This window comes from Herpailurus yagouaroundi, unplaced genomic scaffold (genome assembly GCF_014898765.1).
Source record: "Herpailurus yagouaroundi ecotype Mexico unplaced genomic scaffold, PumYag 186, whole genome shotgun sequence".
Lineage (NCBI taxonomy): Eukaryota > Metazoa > Chordata > Mammalia > Carnivora > Felidae > Herpailurus > Herpailurus yagouaroundi.
The window spans coordinates 10189967-10207180 of NW_024412417.1; the positions used below are offsets into that span (position 1 = coordinate 10189967).

Sequence of the window (17214 nt, forward strand, 5' to 3'; positions counted from 1 at the left end):
GTTCCCCTGTTCTGACATACTGTGCACATCTCCTCACCCTTCAGAGGTTCCATTTTTATCAACACTGCGCACACAGATACTGAAAAGTCCTACTGTCCTCAGACCACACACACACACGCACGCACACAAACACAGAGCTCCTTACTCTCCTATAAAGCCTGCACACCCCACTGGCCTGTACACCAAGGCACCCACACAGAATTCCCCCAAAGAACCCCTTGACTCCCTCCCAAGAGGTGGGGCCTGCGCTCCCACCCCTGGCAAGCTAAGATGAGCTGACCTCAGGCTTCCCTGTCCCTTTTCTTCCCTCCTGTTGCCTTTCGCTAACCCCCACCCCCAGCTTCAGGAAACTTTTCATCAGGTCCCTAAAAGGGGAAACCTGGGGTCCCTGGAGCCCTGCCCTTCCCCCAGACTCGCGCAAGCCACCCCTCCTTCCTCGGCCGGGCTCTTGCCCAGCACCCAGTGGGGAAAGGTCACCGTAGGCAGTCCCCTGCCTGCGCCCTGGGAGGAGGGATCGTGGCAGTAATAGCTGTCATCAAGGGATGGGAAAGGTGTCGGCCCTGCGTCGAGCCTCGGGCGCAAAAGGGTCGCGGTGACGCGCCGGAGGAGAGCCGAGAAGCTCAGGCGGCGGCGGCAGCTCCATCTCCGGAGTCTGGGGCGGCGGCCGCGCCCCGGAGTGGGGCGCGTGGAGCTGTCCGTTCAGCACCACTGCTCTGCGCCCCAGCGCAGGGCCAAGCCGAGGCGCACCGGCTCCGCTCCCGCTCCCGCCGGCGCCTGCGGCGCGGGCTGCTGTCTCTCTCGGGCGCTGAGGGGCATGCGGATCGAGAGAGGGGGGCTCTGCAAGCGTCGGGGCCACGCAGCCACCTGTGAGCCTCCCGCAACTGCGGGCGGCGGCAGCATCTCCGGCCGGAGACAGGAGGAGACGCTTGGCGGACCCCGCCCGCCGGCCCGCCGGGCGCACACACAAGCGCACACACACTCGCACCCGCGCGCACACGCACAGCCAGCCGGCAGCGGCGGCCGCAGAGATGCTAACAAGCAGGTCGGGGAAGTTTCCCGCCGGCCTCGGCCGCGGGCCCCGGTGCTTGCAGGTAAGCGCTTCCAGAACGCGCAGGGCGAGCCTGGGCAGCTCCGCTGGGTAAGGCGCGGCGCACGCGGCTCCCGGGCACCGCGCCAGGCGGGCGGGGAGGCCCGGGGCGGGGGGCTAGGGGGCTCGGGGGCTCCAGTCGTGAGGGCTGGACGCAGGGGACGCCAGGCTGGCCCCCTACCCACAGCCCGGGTTTACAGACTCGAGCGGCGAATTTCTCCGCCCCCCCTGCCGAAGCTGCGCGTCCCCCACCCTCGGCCCAGCCCTGCCCGTGCGCATCCCAGGTACAGTCCCGCCTGTCTGCGGCGAGCGGGCGGGGGTGTCTCCTCGGCCTGCCCACGGGCAAGGTCAGCTTTCAGCCCCCCTGGGCTCTCTGAGCCGCGGGGGCGCGACCCCCACAAGCGTAAAGCGACCGACAGGACCCCCGGGGTGGGGATGGAGGCGCAGCCATGCTACTGAAAACATACCTTCTCCTCCCAAACCTTTCCTTGGGAGGGGGCCAAACCCCACGGAACCGTCCCCCTATCCCAGTGCCCTTCAGCCCCCAGAGGCCCGCCTGGGGAGGACTGGGCTCGCCAGAGAGGGGTGGGGAGAAAGGAGAGGGGAGCCGTGGTCTTGGGCACCCCGCGCTCACAGGACGCCGTTTCCTCCGCCTTCAGGTGTAGCGCCCCCGCGTGGCACGGGCGGCCGGGCGTCTCCAGCATGACCCGCCGGAGCCTGTGGGACGTGTCGGAGGCCAACGTCGAAGATGGAGAGATCCGCATCAACGTAGGAGGCTTCAAGAGGCGGCTGCGCTCGCACACCCTCCTGCGCTTTCCTGAGACGCGTCTGGGCCGCCTGCTGCTTTGCCACTCGCGCGAGGCCATTCTGGAGCTCTGTGATGACTACGACGATGTCCAGCGTGAGTTCTACTTTGACCGCAACCCCGAGCTCTTCCCCTATGTGCTGCATTTCTACCACACTGGCAAGCTTCACGTCATGGCCGAGCTGTGCGTCTTCTCCTTCAGCCAGGAGATCGAGTACTGGGGCATAAACGAGTTCTTCATCGACTCCTGCTGCAGCTACAGCTACCATGGCCGCAAAGTGGAGCCCGAACAGGAGAAGTGGGATGAGCAGAGCGACCAGGAGAGCACCACATCCTCCTTCGATGAGATCCTGGCCTTCTACAACGATGCCTCCAAGTTTGATGGGCAGCCGCTGGGCAACTTCCGCAGGCAGCTGTGGCTGGCGCTGGACAACCCTGGCTACTCGGTCTTGAGCAGGGTCTTCAGCATCTTGTCCATCCTGGTGGTGTTGGGGTCCATCATCACCATGTGCCTGAATAGCCTGCCGGACTTCCAAATACCTGACAGCCAGGGCAACCCTGGAGAGGACCCCAGGTTCGAAATTGTGGAGCACTTTGGTATCGCCTGGTTCACGTTTGAGCTGGTGGCCAGGTTTGCTGTGGCCCCTGACTTCCTCAAATTTTTCAAGAATGCCCTAAACCTTATTGACCTCATGTCCATTGTACCCTTTTACATCACTCTGGTGGTGAATCTGGTGGTAGAGAGCACACCTACCCTGGCCAACTTGGGCAGGGTGGCCCAGGTCCTGAGGCTGATGCGGATTTTCCGCATCTTAAAGCTGGCTAGACACTCCACTGGCCTCCGCTCCCTGGGCGCCACCCTGAAATACAGCTACAAAGAAGTAGGGCTGCTTTTGCTCTATCTCTCTGTGGGGATTTCCATCTTCTCTGTAGTGGCCTACACCATTGAAAAGGAGGAGAATGAGGGCCTGACCACCATCCCTGCCTGCTGGTGGTGGGCCACCGTCAGTATGACCACTGTGGGGTACGGGGATGTGGTCCCGGGAACCACCGCAGGGAAGCTGACCGCCTCTGCCTGCATCTTGGCGGGTATCCTGGTGGTGGTACTGCCCATCACCTTGATCTTCAACAAGTTCTCCCACTTTTATCGGCGCCAAAAGCAACTTGAGAGTGCCATGCGCAGCTGTGACTTCGGAGATGGAATGAAGGAGGTTCCCTCTGTCAATTTAAGGGACTACTATGCACATAAAGTTAAATCCCTCATGGCAAGCCTGACGAACATGAGCAGGAGCTCACCAAGTGAACTAAGTTTAAATGATTCCCTACATTAGCCGGGAGGACTTGTCATCCTCAAACCTACGTGGCTGAGCTGCCTCTGGTGCCTCTGGCACAGTCCAGGCACCTTAGAGTTATGGCGTAAGGAGTATGCCCAGACCCAAAGGGGAGAGATGCATGGGTTGTGCACCCCAGGTTGCTTTTACAGTATTTAGAATCCTTTTTAGAGGGTGTTGTGTCAGACACCATGCCTTTGCGCCCTTCAATGAAATGACACTCACTGGTCTTTGCATCGTGGGCGTAAAAATGTTCACCTTTCTGCCAGATGAGTACCACCCAGAATGCTAATTTTTTCTGTTTATTGTGTACTCTCTTCTAGTGCTCGTGGTCCAGTACTGTCTGTGAGTTGTTTGTGCTCTTGTTTCTGAGGTTGTCATGTGAGTTCTGTACAAAAAGCCCCCACAACTCTGTCCCGTGGAGACACATTGGTGAGGTCGGCAAGGATGTGATGAGATTTTGCCCAGTCAGCTGAAAGCAAAATCTCAGTTCTCTATCCATTGCTTTCATTTAGTTTCGATACCAAAACAAAGAACGTGAAGTTAAGCGCATAGGACCGATGCAAGGCTGTGAGTTGTTTTTACAAATCATCTGTAACTCTGTGGCTTGCATGGGTACACTGATGCTCATCTCGTAAATGTCACTTTTAGAGAATGTTACTTAGTTAAACATGTGGTGAAGGTTGAGTATTTTTTTCCCGAAAGAGAAGCATTAGGGACAGGGCTTCAGCTAAATGGGGGCTAAATTGCGGGATACCTGAAGACCTTCAAAATCAGGCCTTCATTTTCCTACGGTGGCCATGGAGACATTTATTTCTGGCTGAGGTTCCTGGTCTAGGCCATTGACCAAACTTTGCCGTGTCTTAGATCAAAGCATGTTTTTGAAATATTTATTTTTTAAGATGTTTAGAAATAAGGTCGTGTTGTCTTTCTCAACTAAAAAGAGGTTTACTGTTGTGTTATCTCCCTGAGGCAAACATTATTGGGTTGCTAGCAAGGGCAGTAGCTTAGAAACTTTGTTGCCTGCTCTGGTAGCTCATAAAATGAGAGCCCTTTTATTTCCAAGCAGAACTTAGGTAATTTTGCTTCCAGGATACAGTATGTTATATAGGATGCTCTAATTGCCCTGGAGTTCCTGGTTTGACATGGAAACCGGGTGGCGTGCAAGTGTGTACTCAGAATATAGCCATGCATGAATGAAGGCTGTGTGGCTTACCCAGGATGGAAATACTGTAGTGATTATTTCCATTTCAACAGCCTTTTGACGGGAGAGGGTGGGGAGAGGCCAGGAGCAAGGAAAGAGCTGTAAAACAAAACATCGTTACTTCATAAAATGTCACATATAATGGCAAACTTCTTGCAAAGCTTGCTGCTACTTAAAAGACCTTTAAATTTCTCCGCTTGTGCTGAAGGTTGAGAACGCTTTCCTTCTCCACAATGCCCTCTCTCCTCTTCTTCAGTCAACTAGCACACAACATGGTGAAGGCAATCTGGGCCTCTTTGTAATGTAGTTCTCTGTTATCTTCCAGGTAGTCAGGTGGTTCGTCGGTTGGTTTTTGTTACTGTTCGGTCTTTGAAAAGGCTGCCGAATCCCGGGGTCTCAGCGAGGAGAAAGTCTGGCTTTTTATGCAAGTTTGGGGCCTTCTGCTGGTTGAAGAAAACACATACCTCAGGATCTTGTCAGAAGGCTTTGCTACTTAGAGTTGCCATGGCTTCTACAGAGTGAGCAATCTGTTGGATGAATGCACCAGTCCCTTACACCCCTGAGTTCCAAGTTCAAATCCTTCCATCGTACTGGAGCCTCATGGGGGAAGGGCGAGGAGGTGGCCACTTCCTAATGCCAAACAATTTACCATCTTCGTCTCTTGGTCAGAAGTATCAGGAGAGATGCGATGACTTAGGGGCAACTGGCCACCAGGTCAGAAGAGCAGGTTGTTTTTTAGCATTTGCACTAGGCTCGTGTTTCCAGCACTGGATGGCAGAGAATTTATGAAACGATTCCCAGCTGCACTGAGGGCAGGGGAGGGTACAAATCTGTCAGGACCATTCAGTTTGGCAAGGATGATGGTACCAGGTCACTGAGCATGGTGTCCATGGTCACGGGCCACAAAGGTCATGAAAAAGTTGAAACAAGGAAGGAGGCAGAATAACTCAGTCACTCTCATGAGTATTTTTCTCAACAGGCAGGTTTTACCACCAAAAAAGAGATATCCCTAGTGGTTGCTCTTCGCAGATGCGAACGCTAGAAAACTTGACTTTTCATTTTAGTAATGACTTGCATTTTTTTGGTGCCTTTCATTGGGGGAATCCCAAAGTGCTTTAGAGACTGTCTTTTTAACATCTCTTGTATATATTTATACACTTGTATAAAATATTGTTGTGCCCATCCTGGAACGGCAGTCACTTCTGAGCATGAGAATGTCCTAATAGCATCAACTTCTCCAAGTGGTGGTTTCAGATAAGAGGGAGAGAGAACAACCCAGCTGGCTTGAACCCTGGAGTTAATTCCCACAAAGGATGTCACCTGACTGTGGCCCAGGAGAAAGAACCTTCCTCTCCTCCAGAGTACCACCGAGGGACAGAGTTCACAAGTGCTCTCAATTGGGCTCTGACTGATACTAGATAACATCTTTATGTAGCAGTTTCTTCTGGCCTCTGAAACTAATCAGGGAGGATCAGGTTAATTTTGTGCTCTGTTTCTGGAGTTAAGACTATAATTATGAGGTGATGTCTTCGGCCACCAAGCTGTCAGACTGACCCATATACCTCCTCTAGGGGGACCCGATAGAAGCTTCAGGTTGCTTATTTCCAGCTGTGGCTCAAGAGCAGCTCCCTCTCAGCATTTCCAATGCCGTTGGGACAAATATATGGACCAGGCTCTTCTCACTACGTATGTGAAGAGCACTTCAAAAGTGCCAGTTGGGAAGTGACACTGTGTCTTGACCGCATGGATATTGGTTATAGGTTTTTGTTTTCTGCCAAAGGCCCTCATTTCCTGGGTTTGCTCCCGAGGAGGGGCATGTTGCAATGCCGAGCCAATTTGTAGCTCCTAAGGTAGTAATTGGTATTTAATATTCAGATTTGTTATTTCTACTTCTCTTAGTACTCGAATAACTGAACTACCTGCTAATTCTTGCCTCATTTCAAAGGAAATGATTTGTTCTGCACTTTGGGATAGCAGTGATCTGTACAGGCTGCGTGTTGTCTACTTGAAGGCTTAACTGGTATTTCCTGTATGTTTTAACAGCATGACTTGTTACAGAGTTGTAATTTTCAAAATTGAGAACGCTGTATTTGCGATGTCAGTTTTAACACTCATTAACACACTACTGTGCAAGCATTAACACAGGCCCTGCTGAACCATTATGTCTGGTGGCTGTCCTCGAGTCTCCATGCCTGGACTCGGGAGTGAGGAGGGACGCTGACACACTCAGGACTCCAGCCCCGAAGATTAAATAGAAAAAGATTATTTATGCTTCCTTAAGACACTTCAATTATGTATGGAGTGGCAAACCCCGCAAGGGTGTTCGGCACGGGGGACCGGGTTTCCTAGGAAAGGCTAGGCTTTTTGAGCATTTGTTGGGAAGGAAGAGCTGTTACTTCTTCTTTGTAGGCATATAGAGGTGGTACCCTTTTCACCAGGATCTGGAGCCTCCAGACTGCTTTGTAGAAGGGATGGTCATTCATTCTTGGAGCCCTCGTGAAACAGACAGCACTCGCAGGATGATCCCCTTCTACACTGTCTTGCTCAGCACCACTGTTGGGGGGCCTGCCCATGCCAACCCTCTGCCCGCCGGGTGCCATTGTCTCTGCTGCTGCAGTACCTCCCCGACAGTAACTTGGGTCCTGGGTAACCTGAGTGCCCTGGCTGGTTTGGTGTGAGTATTGCTGGGCGATACATAGAACCAGCCCTCAGCACGCATTTACCCTGGTAGTGCCCTAGACCACGAGCTATCGCAAAGGCCACGGCGAGTCTGTGGGAAGGTCCCTGAGCTTTACTCCCAGTTTTGCCTTCAATTCTGTGATCTTACACACATCATTTGGCCTGAGCCTTACATCCCACTGCTGCAAAGTGAAAGGGTTGGATTAGATCATCCTTAAAGCTCTGGCCAATTCTCCATCACAATAGAGAAACAGAATTTCTACAGGCCCCTCTACGTCCGCATAGTAACAGTGAGCCGGTCCTGATATCCTAAACTTATTCCTAAGCAGAGCAGAGGGACTGCTCATGAACCTGTTTTCTCTCATTTCTCTCTTCACTAGCCAGCCACGATAGATGGAAGTTTCAGGGATCATGACACCAGAGGAATGTTGGGACTGGGGTCTCTGCCAGGTGAATAGAGTTTTAACATAACCTACAAGTGTCTCCTTTGGGCTTTATACTATTTACACCTAATCTAATTCCTGCTATTAAATCAAAGGACAGAGAGGAAAATCACATTGATCCCATGTGGCTTCAGGGCTCTTTGCCATTTATGTTTGTTCCCTTTGTAAAGCAGGGTGGATCGCCCACCCTGTTTCTAAGAGGTCCCGGGGCCCCTGAGTGGAGCCAGAGCAGACGGATCACCCCCCCACCACACTTAATTCTCAGGAGCCGTGGTGCCTGCACGTGTCTTCTGCATAATGGGCGCAAGGGCATGCCACAGGCTGTGTCAGCCTGCCTCCGGGCTCACAGCAGTGGCCGAGGAAGGGTGCTGAGGGACCCACACGCGGCACGGAGAAGGCACTTGGCGATCGCCGCAGAGGGGCATAGCGGGTGTCCCCCCTCCACCAGGGGTAGAAAATGGATGTTCAGGAATATTCTGAGGCCAGGATGCCTTGTGTCTTAAAAGGAAAACGAACACCTCTGTGGGGAAGAACTTACATCCTGTGCTCGCATGGTTATTATCTCCTCTTATTTTTAGGAGAACTTTTAACTAGCATCTCTGCCCAAGGACCTTATCTGGGCGTTATACCCAGTTGATACTGTAGGTCTGAAAATCTGCAACATTTTCCTCATTCTGTGACCTCATTTGTCAATCTTATCATCCTTCTGGCTAAATTGTCCAAAGCAAATGATTGTGTCTGCAGGTGACAAGCGGATGCTTTTAGTAGAAGGTAGATACAAATGAGGCCTCAAAGACATGGTGAAGGGGAAAGAGATACAACAGGGAAAAGGGGGCAGGCGTGCCTAGGAGCTGGTGCAAACTCCCACAGAAGGAAGAAGGGATAGAAAGAAGCCAGGGAAAAGAGGAAACTCACAGGAGGGGACAGAGGAGAGGGTGAAGGAAAGAAAAGGCAGAGGAGACTGAAGGGAAAGGGCAGACGGAAAATTAGGGAGAATAGGAAAGGCTAAGTTTGATGTGGTCACTTTAGGCCTGAATTCATTTTATTCCCAGTCAGCGTCACCTGCTCGGAGTCCACCAGTGGCCTCCTGGGAGGTGACCGGTTCTGGAGTCCACCGCCACCATCTACCTGGCGCCTCCATTGCCCGCCTCCACCAAAGGGGTGCGCGGTCCGGCAGAATAGACGTGGAAGCTACAAAACGCATTTTGGATGAAGAGGTCAGTGAGGACACAAGGAAAGGAGCAGCAAATGTTTCCTTCTGAAGATGGGACTTCTGGGGTACAGATAGAAATAGCCAGGTGTTGGCCAGACACAGGTGGCCGAGGGAGTCTGAAATGGGGACACGGGGGGGGAAGGGAAGGGAAGAAACCTCCGTGAACAGGGACCTACACAAGCGCAGACAAGGAGGCCGACACAGGCCAGCGCGTGGGAGTCAGAGGAGCTGAGAAGAAGCACGGTGCAAACCAGTCCAGAGAAAAGGCTGAAGGGGCTCGAGCTTCATTCTTTGGTCACTGGGGTGGGACATCTGACCAAGTCAGTGCTGTCAGAACTCGACTCTGGCAGCAGCGGGGAGGTGTGCAGGGGCCAGAAGACCTATTTGAGGTCAGATGCGAAGGGAGTGGGCTGGACAGGAAGGGGCAGAGCGGGTTGCCAGGGTGGTTGGCTCTACAGGATTCAGTCAATGACTGGATGTGGAGAGGGAGGCTGGGATGGCTGGAGGTCTGGCTTGGTTGGTGATGGGGTAGATGGTGGTGCCACCAAGAGAGACAGGGAATCCCTGGACCTGTCCCTGAGGTTCGGTGGTGTTGCCTGAGTGCCTGGGAGCGTGCGGATGGAGGTGTGCAGGGGGGAGACTGGGACAGGACCCCTCACCTGCGAGGTGGACATTGAGGCCACGGGTGAGATAGCCCAGGAAGGGTACGGAGAGAAACAGAAGAAAGGAAGGTCTCTGCAGCAGGCCACCACATCTGACAGACAGCCACAGGGATGAGCGAGGCCCAGGGCTTTGTCTTCCTCTGCTGGCCCCTGATAGCTGTCATCTTATCTCCTTCTTTTCCCCTGAGAAACTCCCGGTGGGTGATCTCTGCTGGCAGCCTCAGCTGTCCTCTTCATCCATTTCCTTGTTTTATCTCTGCAACTGGCGTCTGTTCCTCCCACTCTCTTCCAACTGCTCTTTTGAAGATCACCAGTGCTTTTCTGATAGCTAAATTTGGTGCCCCTTCCTCGGATCTCAGGCTCCCCCAAATTTCACCCACCTAGGCCAACCTCTCAGTTCCTTGCACTCCCTCCTCTCTTACTTTTTGGACACTGCACATTGCTGGTTCTCCCGAGGGCTCTGCTTCTCTCTCTCACGTTCCCATTGGGTCTTTGTCCTCCTCCTGACCCTCTTGATCATGCATTTCCCCCCAACTTTTGTCTGTAGCAGCCTGCAATGCACTTTACCCAAGCAGCCGCCTCAACTAGTGTGCAAACGACTTGCATGTCTCCTTGCCTGACCCCACGTCACTTCTGAGCCCCATGTACGTTGCCCATGCATTCGAGGGTCACCATATCTAAAACTGGACTTTTCACCTCTAGCGCAAGCCTGCTCTTCCTCCTGCCCTTCTCCCCCACTTCTGGCAATGGAAACACAGTGCTCTCAGCCACCCAGGAATTTTAGTCATCCTTGAATCCTCTCCATTTAGTTAGACATCTACTCACCACAGCAATCATTTCTTGACAGCTAATTGCCAAGCACCATATTGATGTAAGGGAAGCAAATGTAAAGGGTATTGCTCATAGCCCTTAAGCAGTATAGGCTTTAAGCCATTTTATTGTGTGTTGAAATCATCTGGGGAGCTTTCAACAAAGTAGATTTCTGGGCATCACTCCATCTACAAAATCAGACCCTTGGGAGTAGGTCTCTGGGAATCTGTATTCTTAAAATGCTGCTGGGTGATTTTGATGCAAGTGGTGTTCAGACCTCTCATGGAGAAATAGTGGCTCAGGGATCTCCCTTACAGAACTCACCCTCTCCTTCAACTCCCCGCCCAGTGGACACCAGGTTTTATCACTCCTCTCTTGACTGCATCTTGCACATAAGCACCATGGACATGAAGGGTCACAGCTAAGGAAGTGAAAAATCGGCGTCAGGCTTCAAGGACAGAGAAAAGTTGCCATTACGTGGGGCAATGAGGGGCAGGTGATGGGGACATAGAGATTGGTAACAAGGGACACAAAAGTTGGCAGCATGGAGGGATTGAATGTTGGATGACCAGGCTCACCACCTGTCCGGGATGGCCAATCCTGACTCCTAGGCTCATGGTCTCCCAAAGAGTGTGTGGGCCTGTCCAGCACTGAGTCATTCCTGGACACCCAGGGATGTGGTATGAGGCAGGCAGACTGGAGGATATGGTAGAAACAGAGTTGGGGTTCTCCAGGAGGTGTTTTTCCACTCAAAACTCTTTCCGTCGCCTACATCTCCAGACATTTAAAGAATTCTGAGCTATTTTCAGACCTACTATGAAAAGAACTGAGGTGTTATCAGTCAGACACCCATCTAACCATTTCCTAAGAGGCGAGCTGGCATGACTCACTTTTGATCTGTCAGCTTCATATTGATTTTTCTGGCAAACTATGTGGGTCTGCCAGGGCTGACTCTACCAGGAGCAGCTGAATTGTAACCCACCGTGCTCAGGGGCAGTTATTACAAAGGCCACCATCGCAGGGTTGTAGCCCGTGTTTCTTTGGTGGAACTCGTGGGAGGAGAGGTGGGAAACCGCAGTGCACAAAACCAAGGATGTCCCTGGGCTTTCCCACCGCTCGCTAAAAGAGAAGCCAGACAGCTTTCCTTATGCCTCTCCCAGATTCGAGATTTGAGTGCTGTTTGTGGATGAGGTGCTGGCAGGAACTGATGGGGCCCCCGAAGTAATTCTGGGCTCTTTCTCATGGCAGGTGAAGTCACTAGCTTCCACTGTGCTGTGAAGCTGGGCAGCCAACGACTGGAGGCGTTTAAATATACTACTATGTAATCTGCCAATTTTAAAACATGAGATCACTGATTATTCAGTAGTCTCGTTTTTTTAAAAAGCCCTCTCATGTTAAAAAATAAACAATAAAAATCCCAGTCAAGTCGAAATGTCCTACTGACCTTCACATTTACCTGAACCCTCCCCCACCCACCATGGGAATATGTAAATGGGTGTCAAAGCGGCAGAACTAACAGACGCTCCGAGTCCTGATGTTAAAGGACTCATTTGAGCTGATGTTTCAGGGACGAGCTGATGCCTGGAAACTGGAATGTGCAGATGTCACATATTCAGAGAGACTGGAGTGCTGGCCTCAGCAAATGATGCCAAGAGAGGAACCGAGAAGCAGAGTTAAATCAACCAAGAGCCATCATCTGGCGGAGTGCTAAGCCATTTGCCAAGCGCAGTGCTGAGTGAAATGGAAACAGCTTCTTCACGTGCCCTCAGTCCCGAATACTTTCATAGGTGTGACATTGGGTGAAAAGACGCCTCACGTGGCCTTTCAGGAGCATCTCTGACGTGTCACACAGGGATGTGCACCTGTGTATGCGCCTGCGTATATGTGTGTGCATGTGTCTGTGTGTGTGTGCGGGTCTCTCTGTGAATCTGTGTCTATGTGCCCGTGTGTATGTATGTGGGTGTGTTTGTGCCACTGTGTGTCTGTGAATGTGGGGGTGAAATGAGAGGGGAAAGCGGTGGAGATAGCCGCTCTCCAGGACTCTCATCGACACTATCTTCATAGAGAGGCTTTCCCTGCATTCCCCCCAATTTAAATGAAGTTCTTCTGCCACGGATGCCTCTGTTTTATGTCTCAAAGCAGCCAATACTTTTTCGTCTTAGCTCCCATTGCAATTTGTCATTTTGTTTATTGGGTGGGGTCTGTCACCTCTGCTAATTGGAAGCTCCATGAGTGCAGAGTTATTTATCTCCAGTGCTCAACACGGTGCCTGGCACAGAGTAAATGCTGACAAGTGATAAATAAGCCAAGGGCAGAGGGGCCGGCGTGAAGTGTAGAGTTCAGGTCTCTTACCGGGGTGGGGGGGGGGCCGGTAGACAAATCACAGGTTGCCGGGGAGTCCGTCTGACCTGCCGCGTGACTGAAGCAGGGTTGGGAGGCCTCATAAAGGGTTTTCATTGAATGAACATCCCTTAGCAAATTCTCCCAGGCTGGACACGTGTGACATGTTGGTCAGTGCCACCAGTAAGACTGGAAGGGACAGACTCCCTGTGATGCACGTTTCTGAATGAGCTCCAGGACCGAGGAAGGGCTGCCGGGACATTCCTACTGGCTAATGACTAATGCCTGAGCCAGTGTGCAGGTGAGTAATGTCAAAATGGATCAATGTATAAGCACCCCATCCCTCTGGGGCAGGGTCCAACAGAGATCACCCACACCGTCAGGCTTTGGAGCAGAGGGCGTTAGATGTCCCCTCTATGGAATGGCAGGCATTGCTTTGTACTGGTCAGAGGGGCAGTCTTGACATTAATATTTCATTGCTGATCTTCTAGCGAAAACCCAAACCCAAAAACTCTATCTGAGCCCTTCACTGACATGCGTCTTCATCGTGGCTAGCTAAGCACATCGCAGTCTGCATACTGAGTGGCCTCTGCGGGTCACCGGCTGGCACACTCACGAGGTCGGTGGGGACTGTGCCCCTGTGAACATGTCGCCTGCCATGCGCTGAGGTGTTGGGCACAACGTGGCACCTCTGCTGCCTTCAGCAAACAGGTGAGATCTGCGCTAGGCCTTACTGTGAGGAGGGGCATTGGAGAGAAAAGCAGGTCCCCAGGTTGCTGGAGGCAGGATCTGGGAGGAAGAGCTGCGGCTACCATACAACCTGCTCCTCTGGACCAGGACAGAACCAAGAGGGCTGAGCAGAAGGATGGGAGCTGCTCTGGGGATCTACCCAGACATGGATGCTGGGCGAGGAGTTAGGAGGAATTCAGATCAGCCATGGCCGGAGGCTCTGAGAGCCCCAAGCATATGAAGGGCTTTTATATCTCCTAGGCTGGCAATCTTAAGGCAAATTTATTCCATACTTAGCTTTATTTATTTATTTATTTATTTATTTATTTATTTATTTATTTTCTATCTATCTCTATTATCTCTCTCTGTCTCTATTATCTCTATCTATCTATCTATCCATCTATCTCTATTATCTACCTATCTATGTATCTATCTATCTCTATTACCTCTCTCTGTCTCTCTCTCTATTACTTATCCCTATCTATCTACCTATCATCTATGTATCTATCTCTATTATCTCTGTCTCTCTATTATCTCTATCTATCTATCCATCCATCTTTCTATCTCTATTATCTATCATCTATGTATCTATCTCTTTATCTCTCTCTATCTCTCTCTCTATTATCTCTATCTATCTATCTATCCATCCATCTATCCTTCTATTTCCCAACACCCTATAAAACAGGTTCTGTTATTATTCTTATTTTGTAGATGAGGATACTAAAGCAGATAAAGTTAAATAACTAAGTAGCCCAAGGCCACACAAAGCATCTACCTTCTACAATATGTCATGTAAAGAAAGTGCCAGGCAGAGTCAGTGCTCAGAAATATTGTTTCCTGTTGCCTTTTCCAGTACAGTGAATATAGTCTGTGTAACAAGAGCTTCTTTGTGCCAGGAAACAAATTTTATAGTCATTGTCTCGTTGAAGTCTTCCCTACAACACTGGAGGGTGAATAATTTTTAAATGTATTTTTAAAGTGAATCAATTTGTAATTATACAGGCAATAGCCAAATACGTCTGTCATACAAAATATTAAACTTTATAGGAAGCACTCAAACCCACATGACCCTCCAACCTCAGTCCCAGCGCCCCCAGAGTCACTGCTATTATTGTATTGGTGTATATCCTCCAGAACTTCCTATTGACATATATAGACAGATCGTTATACCTGGCATATTGAAGAGTGGTTTTCTAAACTGCTCATTCTGAAAATGCCTCAGTTTCACTCGGGGAAGTTTTTCCATGTCCGTTCATAAAAACCAACTCTATTCTTGTTATCTGCTCCTAGCAGCCGTTGTCCCAGAGTTTATTTAGTCATCCCCCTCTGATACTCAATTAATGAGGTGAGTAATATTATCTTCATTTGAGGGCTGAGTACCTTGTCCAAGGCCATCCAACTGGAAAGTGGCAGAGCTGGGCTCCAGCCCACTTCCATTTGGTTCTAAAGCCGACAGTCATAACCACTAGAGTATGAATGAACACAAACATAAATTTTGTTTTAAAGTCAAATGAGGGGCACCTTGTGGCTCAGTTGGTTGAGCGTCTGACTCTTGGTTTTGACTCAGGTCATGATCTTATGGGTTCTTGAGTTCAAGTGCAGTGTCGAACTCTGCTCTGCAAGAGCCTGCTTGGGATTTCTCTCTCTCTCTCTGTCTCTCTCTCTGGCTGTCTGTCTCTCTCTCCCCCTCTCCCCTGACTCATGTGGGTGGACTCTCTTCCCCCCCAAATACATAAATAAACATTAAAAAAATAAAGTCAAATGGAAACTCAGTAGTTACCATATTTATTTGTTCAATACACATGTATTGAATGTCTACTATGTGTCACAACAAGCGGTGAGGAATCTCTTCCCTGAAGTTTCTCCTCTCTTGACTTCCAGCTCTCCCTCATACCTCCTTGCCTACTATAAAAATCCGTTGGCTCTTCTTCTTGTCCTGCCAATCCCCCCAGGGCTTTATCCTTGGTCATTTCCCCTTTTCCTTCACTTGGCTCAGTCTCCAATTGTTCTTTCTGTTCACTCTTCTACTTGACAACAAAAGTCTTCATTTCCAGCACTACTCCCTCACCCAGCTCCAGATTCATGCTTCCACCTGCCTCCAGGATGCCTGCTGGGGGGTATCTCATAGGCATGTAAAATCAACATGTCTAAATCTTAACTCATTATCCTACCACTCAAATCCACTCCTATTCTGATTAACGGTATCATAGTTTAGGGTGGCCCAAGTTGGGGTCCTCAGTGCTATCCTTGACCTCTCACTCTTTTGTATCCCTGAATCCCATTTAGTCGACCGACCCCACTGGTTCAATCTCCCAAATAGTCCTTGGATTTGCCCTCTCCTCCCTGTCACCAGTTCCCTGTCATAATTCAAGCCTTCAGTGACTTCTCCTGGACTAGCTCAAACACCTCTCCTCCCCAGTTCGTCAAGCTCCCAAAAGCACAGGACCTGTTCTTCTGTTAGCCCTCAACTGAGCTCTGAGATTTCGGGTGTGTTTTTAGTTGAGGCATGTGTCTAATCATCTGAATGTCTGGTGTCTAAATGCCTAGAGCTCATTTAGTTTCCCGAAGCACTTTTTTGCTAGCTCCTGTGCATGAATGTGTCATTAAGCTGAGAATTTCTTACCATTAAACTAATTTCTCAGCTTTGTGCTTTAGAGGCATTACAAATACTATCTTTTTCACTACCTTTTGTGTGGTGATGATTGCAGGTCTGTCATCAGTGCTTGGATCTTTCATATTAATCACACAGTTAGCAAATGTATAGACTAAGAACTAGAACTGGTAGTAAAATATATAGCCTTTCTCTAACTGTACTGCACGCAAGGACATTTTTATTTTCTTACCACATCAACTGAATGTTTCATTCTATAAAGCACTTTTTAATGCTGTGGTTGGTGCCTCATGATGCAGGAAGCCCTGAGACTGTTCTGAGAAACATGGATACCCTTCACTCTTCGTACAGAATCATAGAAACAAAAATTACACTGTCTCAGAGCTAAATAAAAGAAAGATTCTGCTCCCTTTTTCGTATTTCTGTGACACATCAGTCTGTTTTGTATGAATCAAAGGGTCTAGAACTCCAGAGATGTGACCATTTTCACTACATAATGGCAATAAAGCAGTTCACGTCTTCCCTTTTAGAACCTGGGGTATATTCATTCAGGCCTTAGAATATAGCTGGATGCAAAAATACAGCGATATTTGTCACATGAATTTTCACATTCAATCGAATAATTATTTGCTCAAGGGAAAAATAAATGCTTCCCGAGGCTCCAAAGTGTTAGATACTGAGTAATCTTGGTTTGGGAGATGACAGAGATATAATTTTGTGAATGGCAGCCCTATTCTCATGAAAGCCATTTGTTTTCAGTTCACCTCTCTGCCTATACCTTTGTTCATTCGTTGATTTATCTTCCTATCCACCCGTTCAGCAAATACCGAATGACACTGGAGGCACAGTGTGTCCTCATGGAAACAGATAAGGGTAATTAGTACCTCAAAGTTGGGTTTCTAAGATTTATTGGCTGTTTGCATAGACCCAAAATTTAAATCATACTTCTTTTATCTGTGATCATCCCTTATTCAACAAGCAGTTATTAAACATTGCTATGTCAGGGCCTGTGCTGGTGTTACAGAGATTAGGAAAACATGGGCACAGTGCTGGCTCTTGGGCAGCTTAGGTGATAGGAAAGAAAGAAGAATGAGTAGATACTATAATAATGCAATATGGAAAGCTCAGTGATGGTGATCCATGTCTGGGCACGCAGAGGAGGCATCCCTAAGTTGAGTTGACAGGATGAGTTGCAACTGGCCACTTCAGGTTCAGGAGGGGTGGGCAGCAGAAGACATAGGCCATTTGAAGGAGTGTTCGGAGCTGAGAAGAGAGAGGGGGACAGGGCCCTGGTCTTAGA

General features: G+C 49.9%; 1 protein-coding gene across 1 annotated transcript; it reads left to right on the plus strand.

Moving 5' to 3' along the window:
* The first annotated feature begins 470 nt into the window (after window positions 1-470).
* KCNS2 (potassium voltage-gated channel modifier subfamily S member 2) lies at window positions 471-6583 on the plus strand. The gene is made up of 2 exons (XM_040494087.1): window positions 471-1091; window positions 1747-6583. The coding sequence occupies exon 2, from the start codon at window positions 1790-1792 to the stop codon at window positions 3221-3223; it is 1434 nt and encodes a 477-aa protein (XP_040350021.1). The 5' UTR covers window positions 471-1091; window positions 1747-1789; the 3' UTR covers window positions 3224-6583.
* Window positions 6584-17214: the final 10631 nt, after the last annotated feature.